At 48.0% G+C, this 20,417-nt stretch overlaps 2 protein-coding genes across 5 annotated transcripts in view; one reads left to right on the top strand and one right to left on the bottom strand.

Annotated features, from left to right (window-relative positions):
• The window catches only part of EDA (ectodysplasin A), a 523,165-nt gene extending 517,316 nt beyond the window's left edge, over nt 1-5,849 (top strand). The window contains exons 6-8 of one of the 4 annotated variants that reach the window (XM_006082912.3): nt 410-461; nt 3,368-3,498; nt 5,219-5,849. In XM_006082912.3, the coding sequence (XP_006082974.1) occupies nt 410-461; nt 3,368-3,498; nt 5,219-5,470 (435 nt within the window). In that variant the 3' untranslated portion in view covers nt 5,471-5,849. The remainder of the gene's footprint in view (nt 1-409; nt 462-3,367; nt 3,499-5,218) is intronic. The other 3 variants (XM_006082915.3, XM_006082914.3, XM_006082913.3) reach the window with 3 other exon arrangements.
• A 4,738-nt stretch (nt 5,850-10,587) lies between these two features.
• On the bottom strand, nt 10,588-17,454 carry AWAT2 (acyl-CoA wax alcohol acyltransferase 2). The gene is given in 8 exon segments (XM_006109945.2): nt 10,588-10,646; nt 10,649-10,738; nt 10,932-11,016; nt 11,019-11,130; nt 11,706-11,785; nt 11,787-11,890; nt 12,128-12,331; nt 17,223-17,454. Coding segments are annotated over 8 exon segments (966 nt in total).
• Nucleotides 17,455-20,417: the final 2,963 nt, after the last annotated feature.

The following is a 20,417-nucleotide window of genomic DNA, read 5'->3' as shown; positions in this document are numbered from 1 at the left end:
CTGGCCTTGTCTCATCTCAGCCTCCCTCACTACAGCTGTTTGGCCACAATTAAACCTACATAGCTGCATAGAGCTTGATGGCTTCCAGGGCAATTTTGTATCCATCACTTCATTTGATCTTCAAACATTCTGTGAGAGAAGCCAGAAATTCTTCTAATTCCCACTTTACAGTAAGAGAAACGAGGCTCGGAGGCATTACATTTGGCTGAGGTCACATAGCTAGGAAGTGGCCAAACTACAAAATCATATTATCCTCTTGTCACACTGTGGTCACTAGCATTCCAAGACAGGGGAGAAGGATCAGAATTGGAATCAGAAAGAAGACTAGAAGTCAGAGGTGGAAACTGGTGGCTGAGTAAGCAATCATTTCTCACAGTGACTCTTCTCTCTATCCTTCTCATCCCCCCAGCCAGCTGTGGTGCATCTGCAGGGCCAAGGGTCAGCAATTCAAGTCAAAAATGGTAAGAGTCAGAGTCAGCTCTGTAGATAAGAGGAGCTGCTCCTCCTCTTTACTCCCCACTTCCAAATAATCACCCAACCTACTTCCTCCCAGACCAGCCGTGGGCAAACTACGGCCAGCGGGCAGGATCCGGCCCGTTTGAAATGAATAAAACTAAAAAAAAAAAAAAGACCGTACCCTTTTATGTAATGATGTTTACTTTGAATTTATATTAGTTCACACAAACACTCCATCCATGCTTTTGTTCCGGCCCTCCGGTCCAGTTTAAGAACCCATTGTGGCCCTCAAGTCAAAAAGTTTGCCCACCCCTGTCCCAGACCCCTGAGATACCCTGGGCACTAGGGAGCCATTCTCTACTCCATTTTGCCCTCTGCTGACTGTCCTGGGTAATTGCTTGCACCAAGACCAGCTGCAACACCCAAATTGCAATTAGAAACACTGTTGAGGAAGCTGAAAGGGACTTGAGACTTCTCAGTGGTTCTCAACCTTCTGGCCCTTTAAATACAGTTCCTCATGTTGTGACCCAACCATAAAATTATTTTCGTTGCTACTTCATAACTGTAATGTTGCTACTGTTATGAATCGTAATGTAAATATCTGATATGCAGGATGGTCTTAGGTGACCCCTGTGAAAGGGTCATTCGACCACCAAAGGGGTCGAGACCCACAGGTTGAGAACCGCTGATTTAGATGGAATGGAATTGTTGGGAGATGGAGGTGCTGTCAGAGTCACCATGAGGATATGTGTAGTTTGATCAACAGTCTCACAATACAAATCAGAGAAGGGAAAAACTACATAACTGCAAATTATTGTCTGGTAGGTCTGAACAGGGAGGTGGGGGGCATGTTAGATTCTCTAGGAAGTATGCCATGCTAGTGTCTATAAAACGGGAGAACAGGTGTAATGAGGTTAATAAACACCAATTTAATGTAATTCCTGCTTTTAAGAGATGGGGAAACAGAGTCCCAGAGAGATTGGACAATACCATAATAAATCATAACACCTTATATTTGTATGGTCCTTCACAGTTTTCAACATGCTTTCTTTGTCTTTTATTTTATTTAATCTTCACAACCCTATGAGGTAGGTATTAGCTCCTTCTTACAGAGCCAGAAACTGAAGCTCAGAGAGGTTAATTAACTCACCCTTCCGTTAAGTGTAGGAGCTTGGATTTAAAACCACATCTAGCTGACTCTTTCCACTGCACTGTGTTACTTCAGTGATGTGTGTGTACACACCACTGAATGATTAGGTTCATTTTCTTCCCCAAAAAGACAGTCAATAAAGAAAAGTGCTTTGAAATAATGCCCAGTCCCCAGGATGCACAGAGCCTAAAATGCATGAACCCCAGGAGCCTTGGGAAGCAGCAAGCCAGCCAAGATGCCAGATGCGTACAGAGCTTGGAGGGGAAGGGAAGGGCTGGGCTGTGAGTATGGACACAGGAAATGAATGTTAAGGAACCTACTACATGAGGACAGCTTTGAAGAGGTCAGTCAGTTCTGACCTGGCTGGGCTCAGCTTTCTTAATGACTGGACTTAGCTACATCTGGGATTGCCATCTGGATGCGTGCCTCAGAAATGTAAGTAGGAGCAGAATGGCATCAGAACCCAAGCAGTCCTGCTGGGACCAGGTGCCTTAGGCCCCAGGGCTCTGGGTGAGCCATGACCACCATCTGTCCAGGAGGAGTGTGACAGACAGGAAACAGATATGTTTGGGTGTCTGGATGGGTGGCCTCTGTGTTTATTCTGTGCCAGAAACTACTGATTTTGCTCCCATTAGCACATCACAAGACTAGTCCCAAGCCCTCTAGGTCAGTCTCCAGTAGCAGTCTCTGCTAATCTTCACTTGCACCAGAGGGGCTGGGGGTAGGAGGACATCATGCAGAGTGGATTTGAAGGGGTTGAACCAAGGAATCTCCTCCTAACTCCTATCCCATCATCACCTCAAGGCCAGTTTCCTCATGCCTCAAAGAGGCAGGCATCCTGAGACTAGCCAAGGATGGATGTTCAAAACATAATTTCTTGGGTCGAGAACAGATGGTTTTGAGGGGGAAAGGCCCCATAGGCTTGGACTCCCTTCTCTTGTGGTGGGAAGGCACACCCCCAGCAGGATGGAAAAGGAAGCTCTTCCTCTACCCTCACATGCTGGTTCTGTGTTGGGCCAAGGCCAAGGCAGTATGGTGGCCCCTCCACCCCGAATGGGGTGGGGCTGAGAGACAGAAGCTTTGCCAGGGGTGCCTCAGCTCCCAGACATCCTTGCCATCCCCTTGGCTGGTTCTAATGCTGCCTGGCAGTCTTCCCCTCCCTCTCATAAATACCCTTCTCCCCCATGGGCCTTATTACTGGTAGTTACACTCTCTGGCTACCATGAAGTCTGACTCACCCCTGATCCCTAAGGTTCTCCAGGTCAACAATTCTTGGGCTAAGTGGTTTCCTGGGGGCCCAGGGAGGCTTTTCAGAAAGGAGTGGGTGTGGAGGAATCTTATGGAGGAGAAAATCCATGAACCTATGACAGGAAAGAGATTGAGGAATTATGGCTGGTGAAATCAAATGGCATAATAAGAGCTAGCCTGCCACTCAGTGTCTGAATTTTGCCTGTGCAGGCCCCAGAACAACAAAGAAAATTGGTCAGTGTGCCCACTCTCTTCTTACTCCCCAACTACAATTCCAACTACAAAGTGTTGGTTAAAGGCCCTTCTGGATGGAGGGGTCAGGGAAAGAGAGGAAGACAGACAGGCAGACCCCAGGGGCCTGAGCTTACAAATGCTCTTCTTAAAGCTTGGCCTCCTGGGCTGCTTGGGTTGCATAGGGATGGGGTGGAGGTTGTGTACAACTTGATAATTCTTGTTTCTATTGCCCAGATTATTCTGACATGTACTGAGTGACTGCCCTTCTCTCATACTGAGATCTTTCAGGTGGAGTGCTCAATGACTGGTCTCGCATCACTATGAACCCCAAGGTGTTTAAGCTACATCCCCGCAGTGGGGAGCTGGAGGTACTGGTGGACGGCACCTACTTCATCTATAGTCAGGTAGAAGTGAGTACGGTCTTAGGCCTAACTCTTCTTATATCCAGAATGCAGATGCCATGCAGGCCATATAGGGGTACTGTGGAGCCAGCCAAGACCAGCCTGCTTTGGTGGATGAGGGGCTAGGGGCACCATACTGGGAAGGAGTTCAAAAGAGGAAAGAGAGAGGGGGATGTTTGGATTTTTTCCTAGCCATATATCATTGAAAAACTGAAAAGAGGTCCCTCTCACACCCTGGCATCAATTCCCTCCTACAGGGCACCAGGCCCTTGTTCTTCCCACCCACCCACCCACCGCCCCCCAAGTTATTTGGTTCTACTGCCAAACTTGAACTCTGTCTGAGTACATTCTTTGAAAGTTAGTTCCAGGGATGCTGAGAACCCCTCCCCCCACACTGCTGGTTCTGCAATGAAGAGTGTTCCTGTGGACTTGCTCTTGACCTCAAAAAAATTTCTGACTATCTTTCCTTGTTCTTTCTCCCATTTATTTCTCTACCTTCTGTTTCTCTGTTATTCTTGCCTCCTTCCTGCTATCATTCTCCCAGAGCTTTTCTCCCTCTGTTTTTGTCCTTGTCCTGCCCAGGCCTACTGCCTATCCGCTTCCACCCCTGTTGGTTGCCTCCACTGGGTGGCTCCTATGAGCTAGAGGTAGATGAGCCTTGAGGTTGAGGCTTCTGTGGGGTGGGCAACAAGCAGGCAGATTACAGCAGGACTGTTGAGCCAGCAGAAGGGCCTCACAGGGGAGTGGCCAGAGAAGGTGGGTTAATAGGTATTTGCTAAGTCCATCAAGCATCCTGGCAGAGATTGAGTGCTGATTCAAGAAATTATATGGCACCAGAATGCTCTGCTCCCTCCTACAGAGCCCATGTAGGAAGCAACCTTTGATAAAATGATTCAGGGTGAGAGATGAGGGTCCCAATCCCCAGGGGGCACATAAATGTAATTCCAGTGTCCTAAGGGGCATTTGTCCTAAGCTCCATCAAAGCTTGGTAGTGAAAGATAAACAAATTAATTTTCTGGGTCTAGGAGAGAATTGGGAGTAGCCTCAGGCTTTGGACACCATGCAAACCAGGAAAATCCCTTTAACACCAGGCCTTTGAACATAGGTTCACACTTCCTCCTGGCCACAAAAATAAAGTTAGGTGCCTGGGTTTTGCCCTTCCAAATTCTTGATCTCATTTGTGGTGGATAGCTCTCCATCTCTCTGGATCTGTTTCCTCAATTGTCAGATGAGAGAGCTAAGGGACACTGAGAATGAGTGAGAGAAATGCAGCAGTGGCAGGGGCGGGCTTCAAAAGAGCTGAAGAAATGGCAAGTTGTCACTGCTCCCTCTCTGGAAAATCAGTGACTTCTAACTTTATCTGCAAATAGTCTTTGGGACTTACAACTAGAAGTTAGTTTGTATTCATTTGTGTCCATAGCCAGGGTAGAGGAGGGTGTGGGTGGGGTTGGGGGGTGCTTGGGGGAGGTAAAGAGATGATTAAGGCAGGGTTCTTGCCCTCAGAGTTTACAACTGGTGTGCTGTGGAAAGATTTGCTCAGGCACCTGAGCCCCACAGAGTAGGGGAAGGACAGAGTATAAGCCCATCACCCCTCCTTTCCTGTAGGCTAACTAGCATGCCTTCAGGTGGCATTGCCCCTCCACGAGGTCTACTGGCAGTTCGTCATGACAGGGGAGGGCTCCACGCTCTTTCCCCCTCCCCCAATCCCTTCTTGTTGCCTCTCACCCAGGTATACTACATCAACTTCACTGACTTTGCCAGCTATGAGGTGGTGGTGGACGAGAAGCCCTTTCTGCAGTGTACCCGCAGCATCGAGACAGGCAAGACCAACTACAACACTTGCTACACCGCGGGCGTCTGCCTCCTCAAAGCCCGGCAAAAGATCGCTGTGAAGATGGTGCACGCTGACATCTCTATCAACATGAGCAAGCACACCACTTTCTTTGGGGCCATCAGGCTGGGCGAGGCCCCTGCATCCTAGATTCCCCCTATTTGGTCCCTGCCCGTGCCCCTGCCCTAGGTTTGGGAGCCAGGATCCCCAGAACCTCAAAGTGCTGCTGTGGAGTGAGGCATGTGTGTGTTGCAGCTGCAGAGAGAAAGGCCCCAAGGCTATTTATTCTCCAGTGACTCCAGGACGACAAGGCCTGCTTGCCTTTCCTGAATGACCTTGAGTTAACAGGACAGTTGATGAAGCCCCAGGGTTTACATGAAGCCGAAGTGGCTTCCCTGTGTCCATGTTGACTGGCTTAATGGCATGACTCTTCAATCTCAAGGTCCCTGATGTCAAAGTTATCATTTGTTGCACTAAAGTGAGGGTCCGGGGCAGCAGGCAAAAGAAAGTAGAGGTATACTCCAGACTGGGGAGCAAATCCTCTTTGGGGTGGGGTGGGGTGAGGTGGGGCTGGGGTCAGAGGGGAAAGGTCTGTGCTTGTGGCAGAGACCAAGGAACAAACCTGCTGAGCAGGCGCCCTGGGCAGTGGAAGCATTCCTGCTGCTCTGCCTGCAGCCAGCCAGCGGGTCAGAGCTCTTCCCACGCAGGCAGAGCCAGTGCAGCAGCTCCCCAGGCTTCAGGGACAGGAGGTTTGCTCTTCCTTGGAGTGATTACAGAGAATGACCACAAACCTGCCTGCATAAGAACCTGAAGCCAGACTTGGGGCCACATGTCTTTCACTTTGTTTACAGCTGTGCTGCAGGCTCAGAAAACTCCCTGGGATCCCTCCCAATTGCCCCCCTTCCCAGCCTGACTAGACCTCCTATGTCTTTCTCCACAGAGCCTACCTCTGTCTGAGACAGGTGCCTAACCTGGGACCTGCGCTTGTGTGAGTCTGGGATACTCTTGAGATTACCTGGGCACAAAGAGAATCTTCTTCCATTTATTAAGCAACACAATATTTATCTAGTCGAGTTGTGTCTAGCGGCAAAGTGTTGGACTGGGTGACCTCCAGAAGTCCCTTCAAATCCCAATATTTAGGCACCCCTTTTAATAGCCTACTAAAATCCCCAACCCTCACCTGCCCCTGGGCCTCAGCAGGGCAGAGCTTTTCTACCAGACCTAGAAAGGACAAGCGGTGAGGATAGGACAGGGGTTTTTCAAGTGGCTTCCCTATCTTGAAGCCAAGCGGCCAGTCACCCAAGCCTTATCTGAAAGGACAGCAGCTGGTGCCTGGCTGACCCCCTGGCCTGTGCTCTGGCTTCAGAAAGCCACAGAACCGCATGGTGAGCGTGGATTCCAGTGCTGCTCCCCTGAATCAAGGCTTGGGAGAATCTGGGGTCTAGGCATTCAGGCAGGGCTCTGCCCTCTAGTCAGGCCCAAAGACACCACCACCACTTCCCCAAGCTTCCCACAGATCATATGGTGGGACCATTCAAGAGCCTTATTTCTAACTGCCTGGGCCCAGCCTGGCTCCTGGGTACATGGTTCAGCCCAAAGCTGGGAGGGCCAGTCTTATACAGTCTGCTAATCTTGCTCATGAAATAAGAAACAAGTTTCCTTTTGAGGAGATGGGGAATAAGTTCCTTTGGGCAGCTGAAATTTACCAGGAACAACAGGTTCCACAACCGTGCCTTCTCTTTCTAAGCCACTACACTGCTGGGCCCTTCAAGGGTCAGGGCAGGAGGCACAGCCATTGTCTGGTTGCTAATGTCAGCCTTGCAAGCCCAGGTGAAGCAAATGTGAGGAATGGGTCTGGCCAGGCTCTTACAGAGTGCCTTGGACAGTCCTCAGGTGTAGCAGCAACAGATGAGAATTTCTCCTCAAAACTTGGAGAGTACTTTCTCTCTTATTATCTCCTTCGATATTACAAATCCTATTGTTTAGACAAGGCTCAGAGAGGTTAAGTGCTTTGACCAGGATCTCACCCACTGAAGTCACAGGCCTGGGGCTTCATTCAGCCAGTTTGACTCCAACACTATTCCATTGCACGTCAGCTTTGTGTTGAATTTGAGGTCCTGAGGGAACCCAAATAAAAATGATAATATAGACCCCAAATCCTTGTGGGCTCTAGGGAGGGACCCAGAGATGCTCATTTTCACTCCTTGATGGTAATGCCTGTTGTCTTGGCTGCCAGAGGCTCTGTGGCAAACGAGTAGGGCATTTCCTTGGGAAATAGCCATCAGACTTAGAGCTTTCGTGTTCAGAATAACTGTCTTGGCACCAGGTCCAAGCAGCAGGTCTCCAGTACTCACAGAACTTAAACCCCTTATGTTCTTTCACTCACCCCATGAACCAAGCAACCATTACGTATGGAGCCCCTACTGCAAGTGAGGCCCTCCTTTGGTTACCCTACAGACGGGCTGCAGGAGCTGGCCACTCCCCATAGCTAAGTGACTCCTTATCTCTTTCTACCAAACCACAGAGAACTTTGTACTGCCAGGATCTCCCAGAGATGGAGGGAAGAGTGAGGACTGGTTCTATAGCCAAAAAGCTGTGAGGAGAGGAAAGGAAAGGTTTTCTAATTGTGGTCCTAAAGGACATTCTGACATCTATCCTATTCTCCAGGTTACAGGGGAGACAGGATTCACACAAATCCTTGATTCATTAGGAACCGTCAAATGGAACCCGAGACGGTGCGGGTGAGGAGGGAAGCAATTGAGAGCCTTGCTGCAGTGAAGTTATTGACAAAGTAGTGAAGCAATTTACTAATTATAGAATGTGGACATAGATTATAGATTAAGCATTTGAATTTTTGCTGACATGAGTTTACCAGAAGGCCAAGTCTTGCATGGAGAATAGGACAAGGACATTTGTGAGCAGGCAGATAACAGAGGTTTGAAGGAGGATTGCATGGCAGGAGCCTCAGCCAGCTGCTTGGGCTTCAGCAGCCAAAGTTGGCACAAAAATCAGCTGTCGGGACTGCTCAGGTACCGTTCCCTGGAAAATGTAGTCTTTGCCTTATTTCCCCTTCATCCATCCTGAAACCAAATTTCTTTTGCTGAGCAAGAAAGGACTAGAAACCCTGGAGGTGAAAAAGATTTTGATCCACATGTGAGTATGTGTGTTTTATGTAACTTCTGGTGGGTGCAAATCAATTCAGAGAAATTTAGTGCTAGAAAGGACCGTAGAGGGAATCTAGCCCACCTACATTCTGCCCCATGTTACTCATGTGGAGACTGAGGCCCAGAGAGAGAAGGTGGCCTGCCCAAGATGAATGAGCCATGACTCACAGACTCAGCAGAGTGAGGGAGTGGAGCAGTCCCTGTCCCACACAGCCCCCTTCTTTCTTTCACTCCCAGACTCAAGGCTAAAAGTGAAAGCCCCCTTCAGTAGCCCCGCTAGGTAGGGAGAGAGCAGCTGCAGCCTTCATCAGAACTCTTGTCCCCTTAAGGCCTTCTCCCAGCTCCTGCCTCTGGACTGGCCTAATACCTGGAAGTCCTGAGGCCACCCTGGCACTGCCTCCAGCCTGCTCCTGCCTGGAGTCTCCCCTAGGCAATGTGAGCACAAAGAAGGAACTAGATTTTTTCTTTTAATCTGTGTCAGGGCTCACTCCAAGGGGAGTCGGGGTGTGTCATTTCTTTATTTAAAAAGCTTCCAGCTGGGGCGTAGGTGTGGACTTTGTTGGCCAGGAGCAGGCCCAGTGCTGCTTTGGGGGTCAGCATCCAGTGTGAAATACTGTGTATATAAACTATACATAATGTATATAAACTGGGATGTAAGTTTGTATAAATTAATGGTTTATTCTTTGCAAATAAAGCTTTTTCCCCTCTGTTTTTGAAATTGGCTTGAGCAATTCCTACACACTAGATGCTTTTATGCAGGTGCTGCCAATGAGCTAGAAGAAAGCCCAAGGCATCCATTCCAGAGGGGGGCAGCAGAAGGAATGTAGTCTGAACTTCCTGGCAGGTACCTCACCTTCTCTCTGCCCCAGACCACATGCCTGTCCCCTTTACCTTAGGTCTTTGCACTGTGTACAGTCATCACATGAGGCAGGCACCCAGGGCAGAGGCAGCAGGTCACACTATACAGGATGTCCTAGACCAAACTGACAGGTCGATGCGGATAAATCATTAGGACCAAATGGCATCCACCCAAGAGGAATGGAACAGCAGGTTGTGGGCCAAATTGTGTAGCCTGCCATTGCCAACAGTTATTGGGCCAAGAGTCTGAGAGCCTTGCCATCCAGGAGGAGAGCTTTATGGTGGCCGGAAGCCAGGCACTCACTTCCATCTGAAGCAAGATGGCTGACTTGGACAAAGGGCAGAGTGAGAGAACCAGGCAAGGTTAAGCAAGTTGCCGGGGGGTGTGGGGGAGAGAAGACAGGAAATTAAACCAGCCTGACCCTTCTATTATAGCATTATGAGGTGGAAACTGAGTGTGGACCAGGGCTGGTAGAGGGTATCGGTTGCTTAAATTTTCAAAGGACTGCTGACAAGATCTTCCACTGTACACTTTCTTTTAAACATTGAGATGCCAGCTTTAGGGCATTTTTGCTCAAGGATGGGAAATGGGAAAAATGGTTGCAGGAGAATCACTTTGTGTAGCTCTCCAAATTTACAAAGTTCAATCACATTCAATATTATTTGATCTTCCCAACAGCCTTTGAGGTAAGCACATGAGGGATCATCAATCCCATTTTACAGATGAGGAAACTGAGGCTCAGAGGTGATTAATTGCTCTGACTCACATGGCTTGAAGGTGGTAGAGCTTGCACTCAAAGCCCACTGGATCCCAAAGTACCCAGTCCTGCAGGAGTCTCAATAACAGGAGATGGGGCTGCTTGAGAGCTACAGATAGAAAGGTGTCCAGGGATCCTGGGCCCTCAAACATACTAGTTAGAGCACAAGCAGTATCAGAAGGCTGGATTTTTATTCTGTCCATTGTTTTCCTCAATGCTGACAAATGGGCACCTAAAGGGCACCTCTCCCCAGGGCCTTGCCTGCCTCTTGAGACCATCTCCCTTATAGCCCCAAGGAAAACACAGAAGCACTGGAAGGAGGAGAGAGATGAAAGGGGAATTGGGGTTTAGAAAACAACCAAATGGACAGCCCCTCCTCACAATGAGGACTAGCCAAATCAGGAGCAGAAGCCCCATAGGTGACTTCTGTCCCCTGTTTACAGTTCCACACCTTCCAGCCAGGCTAAGTAGCTTCTGGGGATATCTGTCAGACAATCACCAGCTCCTGGGTCTCTGAGCAGCCCAACAGGGTCTTGTGCTGGTCAGTTTGTGCAGGGCTTCCCTACAGGGTACATGGTATTTGTCCACCATTTCCTGGCTTGGCTTCTCAATCTTGGGCACTGGCAGAGGCTCCCTGACTGCCAGAGGGAAAAGAGAAGCATAGATAGCTCACTCCTCAGAATGGGTCTCAGCCCTCCAGCTCACACTTCCCACCCCAAAACCACCCATCATGGCCAGCCTCCCCACCTCTAGACACAGCCAAAGCCTAGACTCAGCCTCAGAACTGGATCTACATCCCAGACCAGGCTGCCTGCAGAAGGGCCCACTCACCAGTGGTGGTTACAGGCTAGGCATAGGGCAGAAGGCCCCAGGAGTTCTCAGTGAAGCCACGTTCATTGAAATCACAAGGGTAAATGAGTGCACACTCTGGAACCACTTCTGGAAGTGATTGACCAAACCCCCAGAAGTGAAAATGTGCTGATGGTAAAGGCCTACCTCCCCAAAGGCATAGGCAGGGATTAGAGCCACCCTGTGGAGCAAAGGCATGTCCTTTGAAGGCCAGAAAGGTAGGGACCCTGTTGAAAGCCAGACATACTGACCACCAGTGGTCTCAGGGTCTGCCTATTACTCCGCAGCCTAACTCAGCTGGGCCTATGTCCAGGCCAACCATGAGGGCCCTGTGGTCTACCTCAGGCTTTCTGTGGGGACAAAGCAGCAGCAAGCTAAAGGCAGCAAGGTCTAACTCTCCTGTGAGCCCACAGGTCTGAAACAGGAAGGAAAATTTTAAGAAACATTTCATTTACCTTTCTTCCCTTTTACCCACGTGGCAAGTGTGGCTCTCTCTGAGAGGGGGCTGCAGCCACTCACCTTTCATAGAGGGTCTGGCCCAGATAAAAAGCTAAAGTGAGGAACAGCAGGCTCAAGACTGGCCCTCTAGTGCTTCCTCAGAAGCAGAAATGCCTCTGGGACCTGGCCCAGGCTCTACTCCAATACAGAAGGAGCTTTGCCATCCCTGTTTATATGTCATTTCCTCCAAATCCCTTCCTCCTTCCCTGCTGGACTTTTGGAACAGCTCTCCCTAATAGGGACCAGGACTGTCCTTACCCATGCTGCAGGGCCTTGCGTACAAACCCAGTCCAGTTCCTCAAGAACAGCATGGGTAAGGGCTTCCCTATAGAGTGTGTGGTATCTGCACTCCACCAGGCCACTGACTACCACAACCAGCATGTTGCCTGTACCCTTTTGGGTAAACAGATAGTCCATGGAGGACTGGCTCACAGAGCAGGCCCCTGGCAGGCAGAAAAATTCAAAAGGTCATTGGCCACTTCCCAAACCTCCTAGCCTTCCTCCCTACCTCTTCAGAGGAGAGAGCTTCATCCCAGGCAGGCGAACCTAGGGCTAGTGTTTAGGACCAGAGGGGATCACACAGTTGATCCCTTCTGATCCTGCTCTCACCCACTCCCACAACACTTTTTCCTCAGGAAGCCATTTTTATTTTGGCTTTTATGTCCTAAGAGCCAACTCACATGTCAACATGGCATAGTCTCTGAGGAAAGGCACCCAGAAAAAGGCTCCCAGCGTGAGCACATAAGGGGTGATGCCAGGAAAGATCTTGGTGAAGCCTGAGGCCTCTGTGGCAAAGTTGCCGAAGTATGAATGAGACATGAACCCATGAGGGTGGCAGACAAGGATGTAGCTGTGGTGGGGGAAGATGCCATGAGTCTTCAAAAGTTGTGGAAGAAAGAGCAGTCAGGACGAGTATGGACAGGAGAGAGAAAAGGACTCATCTTCTGGCCATAAACCTGGAAGGGCAAGGGCCATGCAAGCTGGGATACACACAACTCCAGGAAGGTGTTTTCCTCCCCAGCTGTGTGCCACGCAGTAAGCCCCAGGACCTGCCCCAGCACTGTTCTGAGCTGCATTCAATGGCCGAGAGCCAGTGGTGGGTCACACTGATCTGGCCGCCAGAGGTTGGGAGTCCAGAAAGACAGAACAGGAACAGTTCTCCAACTACCACGTTCCTGCCCACTTGTCTGTGAAGCATCAGCAGAGGGAATACCAGAGAAAGAGAAGACCCACCTTCAGCCAGGTTGGGAGCGCACACGATGGCAAACACGAAAGAAAGAAAACTGCAAGCTGGATAGGATGAAGTTTTGGGCTGTGTTGAGCTCCAGGAAGATTAGGAACACTGTAGGTTAGAGTAGTTAGGGCAGACCTAATGGAGATGACTCATAGGGAGCCATACTCACTTAGAATTATTACTGGGTTTGGTTTTTAAACAGCTGTAAATAAGACTGTGTGAGAAAAAAATGGGTCAAAATAAAGGTAAAAAAAGACAAAAAAACACTTTTAATTGAACATGGCAGAGTGAACACAAGTTTTTATCTTGACTCCTCTCTGGTGCCTCATGAAAATTACCATAAGAATGTTTTTAAAGATATAGATCCACAGCCCTAGCCGGTTTGGTGCAGTGGATGGAGCATCGGCCTGGGGACTAAAGGATTTTGGGTTTGATTCTGGTCAAGGGCACATGCCCCAGTTGCAGGCTCGATCCCCAGTGGGGGTTGTGCAGGAGGCAACCAATCGATCATTGATGTTTCTATCTCTCTCTCCCTCTCCTTTCCTCTCTGAAATCAATTTTAAGAATTTTAAAAAAAGATATAGATCACAAGGAAAAAGAGAATTAAAGAGATGCCAGCGGTGGGTTGAAGATGTCAGCAAAATATTTGCACACTGATAAATAGATGGAGGAAAGTTGACACCTTTGCAAGGGCAATGCCTACCAGAGCAAGCAACCCTGTCTGCACTGGAGATTCTGGGAAAGACCCAGAATTTGGAGCCACCAGATGTCACAGAGAGCGGGTGTGAGGCACAGGGCTTGGTTGAAAGTCTATCAGAGAAGTAGTTAGAACCTCAGCCCCCGCCCCCCCTCTACACACACAGAACTGGACAATGGAAAGGTTACTTTCTGGAAAACTGAACCAAAGAAACTCTAGACTCAGGTATTTGCACTAGATGCAGCTGAGATATTCTATCTGCAGCCCAATTCTTAATCAAGTATGAAGTCGAATAAAGACCATCTCAGGCATACAGTCTCAGAGAGTTTATCTTACGCATCCCTTTCTCAAGAAACTCCTGGAGGATGTGCTCCACCTAAATGAGGGAGTAAACCAAGACAGAAAGGCATGAGACCCAAGAAAAAAGGGACCCAACTAGAGAAGGAAGTAAACAAGGTGAGGACCAGGGTGAGGCAAGCAAGGTGGCTAGGGCACAAACTTTAAGGAGACATTGTTCTCAGGGTCAGGCAAGTACGGACTCAACAGTTGTATAACCCTGAGAGGAAGCACCTTCCTAAATTATGCTTCCATGGTGCTTCGAGGGCCCTGGGGATGCAGCTGTGCATGAGACTAGGTTATAACAAAAGGATGCTGCACTCTGCGGCAGCAATGTCCTCCAGGAAATTCTAAGTGGCAGGGGAGAAGAGGAGACTTAGAGATTCCTGAAGTGTTTGCACACATTGAGAGATTAACATGTCTGTGGAGAATTAGTGATAAGTAATACATACCTAACAGATAGCTAAAGAAATTTCAAATGAGGCAATTATGAGTTCTGAGGGGGAAAAGAAGGTGCACAAGAAAGAAAAATCATCTTAGTGCACTAAATAGCTCAATTGTAAGTAATATTTCCTAGTTCTAGTCAGGCATTTAACTAAAGCCTGTGCTATAACAATATGGGGAGGAGGGGAAAGAGGAAAATCTAGTGACAGTGTACAGGGTCAAATTCTCATCTTCATATTGGGGAGTCGATGACAGTGTCTAAAATTGTTAAATCAGGAAGTAGTAATATTTCAAAATTTTAAATAGTAAAATTGAGACATATAGAGGTAAATTCCAGAAAAAAAAAAGAGCTAACAATGTTGAAAATGGCTGCCTCTGGGAAACAGATCTAAGCGGGGGGGGGGGGGGGAAGGCCAGCAATTTAGGTTTTTTATATACTGGTTATAAAACTTATTTGACTTGCCCTAGCCAGGTGGCCAGGTGGTTCAGTTGATTGGAGCATTGCCCCATGCACCAAAAGGTTGTGGGTTCAATTCCTAGTCAGGGCACATACCTGGATTGTGGGTTTGTTCCCAGTGGGGGCACTTACAAGAGGCAACCAGTCTCTCTCTCTCTCTCTCTCTCTCTCTCTCTTGCGCGCGCTCTCTCTCTCTCTCTCTCTCTCTCCCTCTCCCTCTCTCCCTCTCTCCCTCTCTCCCTCTCTCTCCTGTCGTGTCCTCTCTCTCTCCCAAATAAATAAATGTAGCTGCCTCTGGTAAGGTTAAACAAACAAACAAACTGAGTTTTTCAAGAAGTAAAGGGAGGCATGGGTCTAGTCTGGAGGAGACCACCCTGGTTCCCTGAGGTTTTATTCCAGCCCAGACAGTGTTGGGGACATCTTACAGTACCAACATCTGCCTTATCTTCCCCACAGACTTACAGTAAAGGTCTCCGCTTAAGGCATTTAGGGTCCAAATGGATACGATTCCACTCACAGACTCCTAGGCAAAGAACTGGGAAGGCTCAAAGACACCATGTGCCCCATGGGAGCTAGTGAGGGAGGGACGAGCACTGGGACCCACAGCATCTGGGACTCAGGCCTAGAGCTCTCCTGCCTGCTCCACACTGCCTCTCTGTATGTGCAAAGTCCAACTCAAATGAAGTGACAGTCTCCTCCCCATACACATCTCCCTTTCGGCCACTCTCCTTCCTCATCGTTCTCTGCTCCTCTGACCCCTCTGCCAGCTCACACTGGGACCTGAACCCTCAGTCTTGCCTACTGCCTTTCTCCTACATCTTCTGTGATCAAGTCTTATTAATTCTACTCCAATTATTTGGATCTCTCTTCTTTCCTCTTCTCTCTGTCCTGACTACCACTGGTCTGGCCTAAATCACCACCACCTCTCACCTGGGCTATTACAACAGCCTCTTCTTGTCATTTGCTTTGCTACACTGAGCTATAGCAATCTCTCAAAAACACAAATCTGATGACACTGCCCTGTGCCAAACCCTATCATGGCTCCACATGGCTCTCAGGAAACAGTCAAAACTCTTTTCCATGGTTTACAATGCCCTGTACTATCTGTCCCCTGCCTGCATATCCAGTCTCCTTTCCTTTCCCTCTGTGATTCATTCATTCAATATCTATGGAGCATCCATTCTGTGCCTCTCACCCCCTCATCCCACTTACCACTGGCAGCTCCCCGAATGATTTATGGTCCCCCCTCACCCTAGCCTTGTCATATGTTGCCCAGCCTTTGCCCTGAACACTCCTCCTTCTTCACCTATTTCTTATTTGTCCTTCAAGAGTAAACTCAAGCTCAACAGAGAAATGGGCAAAGGTCACGAATGTACTCCAGGAACAGGTCCACTGAACCTCTTAATTATCAGTGAGTGAGGAGATGGAAGACATAAGGAGAGAAACCTATAGGCTAGAATCAGGTCCTGTGGGCTCAAGTCCCAGACCAGCTCCTCCACTTTGGATCTGTGTGATCTTGACCAGATCACTCACTTCATGAACCTCAGCTTCCTCAGCTGTACAATGAAGATTATTAGGCACATATGGTGCTTCGAACAGTGGCTGCATGAAAAAGGGGTGGAATAAATGTTGGCTAATATTATGTGAGCATTAGCTATCATTATGAGTGTGTAACTATTAGGATGTATTATTATACATAGCAATCGCTTCTACCTCATAAAGTTGGCATGAGGCTAAAGTGAAATAATAGGTGTGAACATACCTAGAACACAGTAAGTACCTAACATAAGAATTTCTTTCTCCTGGTCGCTTCCAGCTCTGATTGCCTGTCTTTCCTAGATTAACACTGCTCTTTTCAGTATTGGGGCTCCTGGTGCCCACCTTAGACAGGCTTCTAAGCCCCATTCCCTGTCCTCTAGTTCATTCTCCCCAGTTACGGGCAAGCCCTGGGCTCACAGAGCCCATCTGCATTTTCCTTCTCAGATATCTTACAAGTTCAGGTAGTTCATGCCCCTGCCTCCAGTCAGTACTCACCTAAACCACCTGACAAATGAGTATTTTCCACAGACCCCCCTCCCATTGGGATGGTTTGCTTCAGCACCTAGAACACAGCAGCCAGCAGGTAACTAACTTCCACAAAGTGTCTGTGATGGAGAAAATGGAAAAAGCGGACGGATAGATGGGTGAATTCTTCCACACCAAAGGTTTTCACAGCCTCCCTCTGTCACTGGGACAACTGTCTCCTAATGATGGTCCGCTCAAGTTCTTCAGGTTGCAGCTAAGCCCTTTTCCGTGGCTATTCCCACTTTCCCAAAACATGCCCTCCATGCCGCAGTGTAAACCCAGGACGTTTCAACATGCACATTTGCAACAAGACCCTATCTCCCACACGTGCACACATATCCCTGCATAGGCACACACCCATATGCACACACGTCCCCGCATGCACATTCACAGACCCCACAAGTACCATGCCCAGGTATGTCAGCCCACAGGGTAGGGGACCAACCATCTTGATGTGCTGGGGACCATCCAGGTTTTAACATTAAAAGTCTTGCTAAACCCTAAAACCCCTCAGTCCCAGGCAAACCCAGACAGTCACCCTACCGAAGGCTAAAGTCTCACCAATAACCAAGATACTGAGGGCCCAGTGGAAAATAGCAAAGAACTCCAGGGCAATCTTGAGGTCCTTCTTAGAGGGCAAGAGTATTATGCCCAGGGTCCTAGTGGCTCTAGGTAAGTGCTGTTCGGATGCCCAGTCCCAAATGCTCAAGGGCCTGCCATGTTTCCTCTCTTTACACTTTCTTCTCCAGCCCCTGCTTAGTCTCCACGCCCTCATTCCCCCTGTCCCCATCCCTTCATAGGATCACAGGACGACGTGCTGTCTCTGCTTGTCCAGTTCCTTTCACTCTCTAACCACCTGCACTTTTACCCACCTGTGAATGACATGGGATGAGATTATGACACTCTCTTGCACACCTGCATAGAGAACCGAGGGTGAAACTCTGATGTGGGAATTGAGTGGGAGTGGGGGTGGAGCTGATGAGAGGCCTTCAGAGCCAGTGTGAATGGGAGTTGGGGGACAGGGAGGAGCCCAGGGCACACATGGCACACAGGTCTGCATTTATTTTTTAGGCCCAGCTGTTAGATTAAACAAGGGTCTCATGGTCTGGGCAGTTCTAAATGTTATTTCTCACTAAATGTTAAAATGTAGCAGAGTATTTTGTAGATGAAGCTATAAACAGGATGAGCTAAGAACTCAACCCATGAAAGTAGCCAACTGCAAGGAAGGCTAAGCCTCCCTTCGGGGAGGCAGAGTTTTGGATATGAATCCCCTGTCTCCTTTACTTGCTGCAAGTAAATAAAACTACCTTGGGACAACCACCTCTCATTTTTTAATAAAGCACCCCAAGCCACAAACTCCTTGAGTTTGGTAACACAGCTATCTATGGTCTCTCAGTGACACTATGATTGGAGGGGAGGAGAGAGGTCACAGGCCAGGCCGGAAAATACCTTTGGCTTTTTGGTCAGTCCAGAACTCACAGCTTTCCATGAACTGACATCAGATATAATCTATAAGTGTATAGTAGGTACTAAATAAAAATTTGTATTGAATGAAGAAACAAATGTGAATACTTATCAAATTAATCTGTGTACATGAAATTCTAGAACAGGTAAAACTAATCTATCATTTTTTTAGCCAGTTAACTGCCACACGTCCAAAATGGAAACCATCCCCACATGCCACAATATTTTGAATGTAATTAAAAAATCAATTTGCAATTAATATTATAAAAATAAATATATTACTCACAATTTGGGTGTTCTTGACTATTTTCAGCTGAAAATCTCACGAAAAATGATTTTAAAGTTGGTCAGGGCTGCCACTTAAGGAAAACATTTTTTATAGACACACATGGCGTGTGGGGAAGGTCCACCGCTTGCGTTTACAGACGCCTATGGCGTACAATGGGTTAAAAAAGCAGTGGCTGCCTCTGGTAGGGGACTGAGCAGGAAGGGCCACAATGGAAATTTTGAGAGTGATGACAATGTTCTCTATCTTGACAGCTGTGAGTTACACAAGTCAAAAACCTCATTTGTCAAAACTCAGCAAATATATACCTAAGATTTGTGCATTTCTCTGCACGTAAATTTTACCTATAAAGTAAACAAATATTGAACTCAGTGCTGAAGTATTTAGGGGTGAAGAGTACTGATGACTGCAATTCATTTTGAAATGCATATATTATGTATTGATGGATGAATCGAGTGATATGTTAAGTAGATGTGTGATAAATCATTTAACAAAATATCTGAACAATCTAGGTGGTGGGTGTTCACTGTGCAATTTTTTCAACTCTTCTGTGGGCTTGAAATTAGTTACAGTAGGATTTTGGGGGGAAATAGGTCCCTCAAGGTCATAGTAAAAATAAATTTTAACAATGTGGTTTCTCCATTCAAAGAAGAACAAACACCTATCCTCAAACTATTCCAAAATATCAAAGAGGAAGGAACACTTCCAAGCTCCTTTTATGAGGCCAGCAATATCCTAATTCCAAAACCAGATAAAGATACTACAAATAAAGAGAATTACAGGCCAATATACCTGATGAGCACAGATGCTAAAGTCCGCAACAAAATATTAGCAAATCAGAAACCAAGATGGCAGCATAGGTAAACACCGGAAATTGCTGCCTCGCACAACCACTTCAAAAATACAACTAAAAGATAAAACAGACATCATCCAGAACCACAGGAAGGCTGGCTGAGTGGAAATTCTACAACTAGAAGGAAAGAGAAAAGCATACCGAGACTCAGAGGAGGTGCGGTGCGGAAGTAAAGTGCAGAGATACAGAGGCGCACCCGGAAAGGGCTGGCGGCTGAGGACGCGGTTGTCTTTTTCAATCAGGAGGGAGTCTCAAGCTCCTGACTCCTCTGAATTCCAGTTCCGGGCAAGACTCTGGGGACCCAGACTCATATGGGGAAAGGCTAGACTGTCTGGCATCAGTCAGACCTTGAGGGCAGCTTTCTCTCAGAGGTGCTTGCAGCAATTACCGGGACACTGAGAAGCAGGGCCTCTTAGGGCAGGACTGAGGAGCAGCCATAGCTGCTTGCTCCGCCCTGTTGATTCCCTGAGACCCCGCCCCACCCAAGCTGTGTGCAGAGGCTTTTGCATATGAAAGGCCTGGCCCTTTGCAATCTGAAAATTACCTAACAAACTGCAGCTGGCCCAAGGCCCCACAGCAGCTTGAATTCCTTCACAGCTGAGCTCCTGCTAGGTAGCCTCAGTCAGAGGCTAAATTAGCACCTCCTTAGTGATCCAAGAGCCAGTGTACCCAGTGGTCAGAGTGGGACCATCCAGATTACAACTCCTCAGATCCATAAGGGACACACTCAGGGGGCAGACTCAGTGAGCACCAAAGCCCCACTGAAGCAAGTCTTGCCCCAGAAGGGTGTCTCCAGCACAGAAGTTCTCCCACTGAAGACACAGCTGATTCTCACAGCCAATTGGCCTGGAGGTCAATTCCTCCCAGTGATACCTACAACAATCAAGGCCTAACTACAACAAGACTGTGCACAAAGCCCACAAAGGGGTGCACCAAGAGTGTCCACCTCAGGTAATTGGGGAGGCTGAGCCACTGGGCCCTATAGGACACCTAGCACAGAAAGCCACTCTATCAACACAGGGAAGCATAAAAAATGCGGAGACAAAGAAACAGGTCACAAATGACAGAAATGGAGGAAAGCAAACTACTGGATATAGAGTTCAAAACCACACTTATAAGGTTTTTCAAGAATTTT

This window comes from Myotis lucifugus, unplaced genomic scaffold (assembly GCF_000147115.1).
Source record: "Myotis lucifugus unplaced genomic scaffold, Myoluc2.0 scaffold_4, whole genome shotgun sequence".
Lineage (NCBI taxonomy): Eukaryota > Metazoa > Chordata > Mammalia > Chiroptera > Vespertilionidae > Myotis > Myotis lucifugus.
The sequence above is the reverse complement of the archived record's forward strand: the minus strand, read 5'-3'. Positions and strand labels throughout refer to the sequence as shown.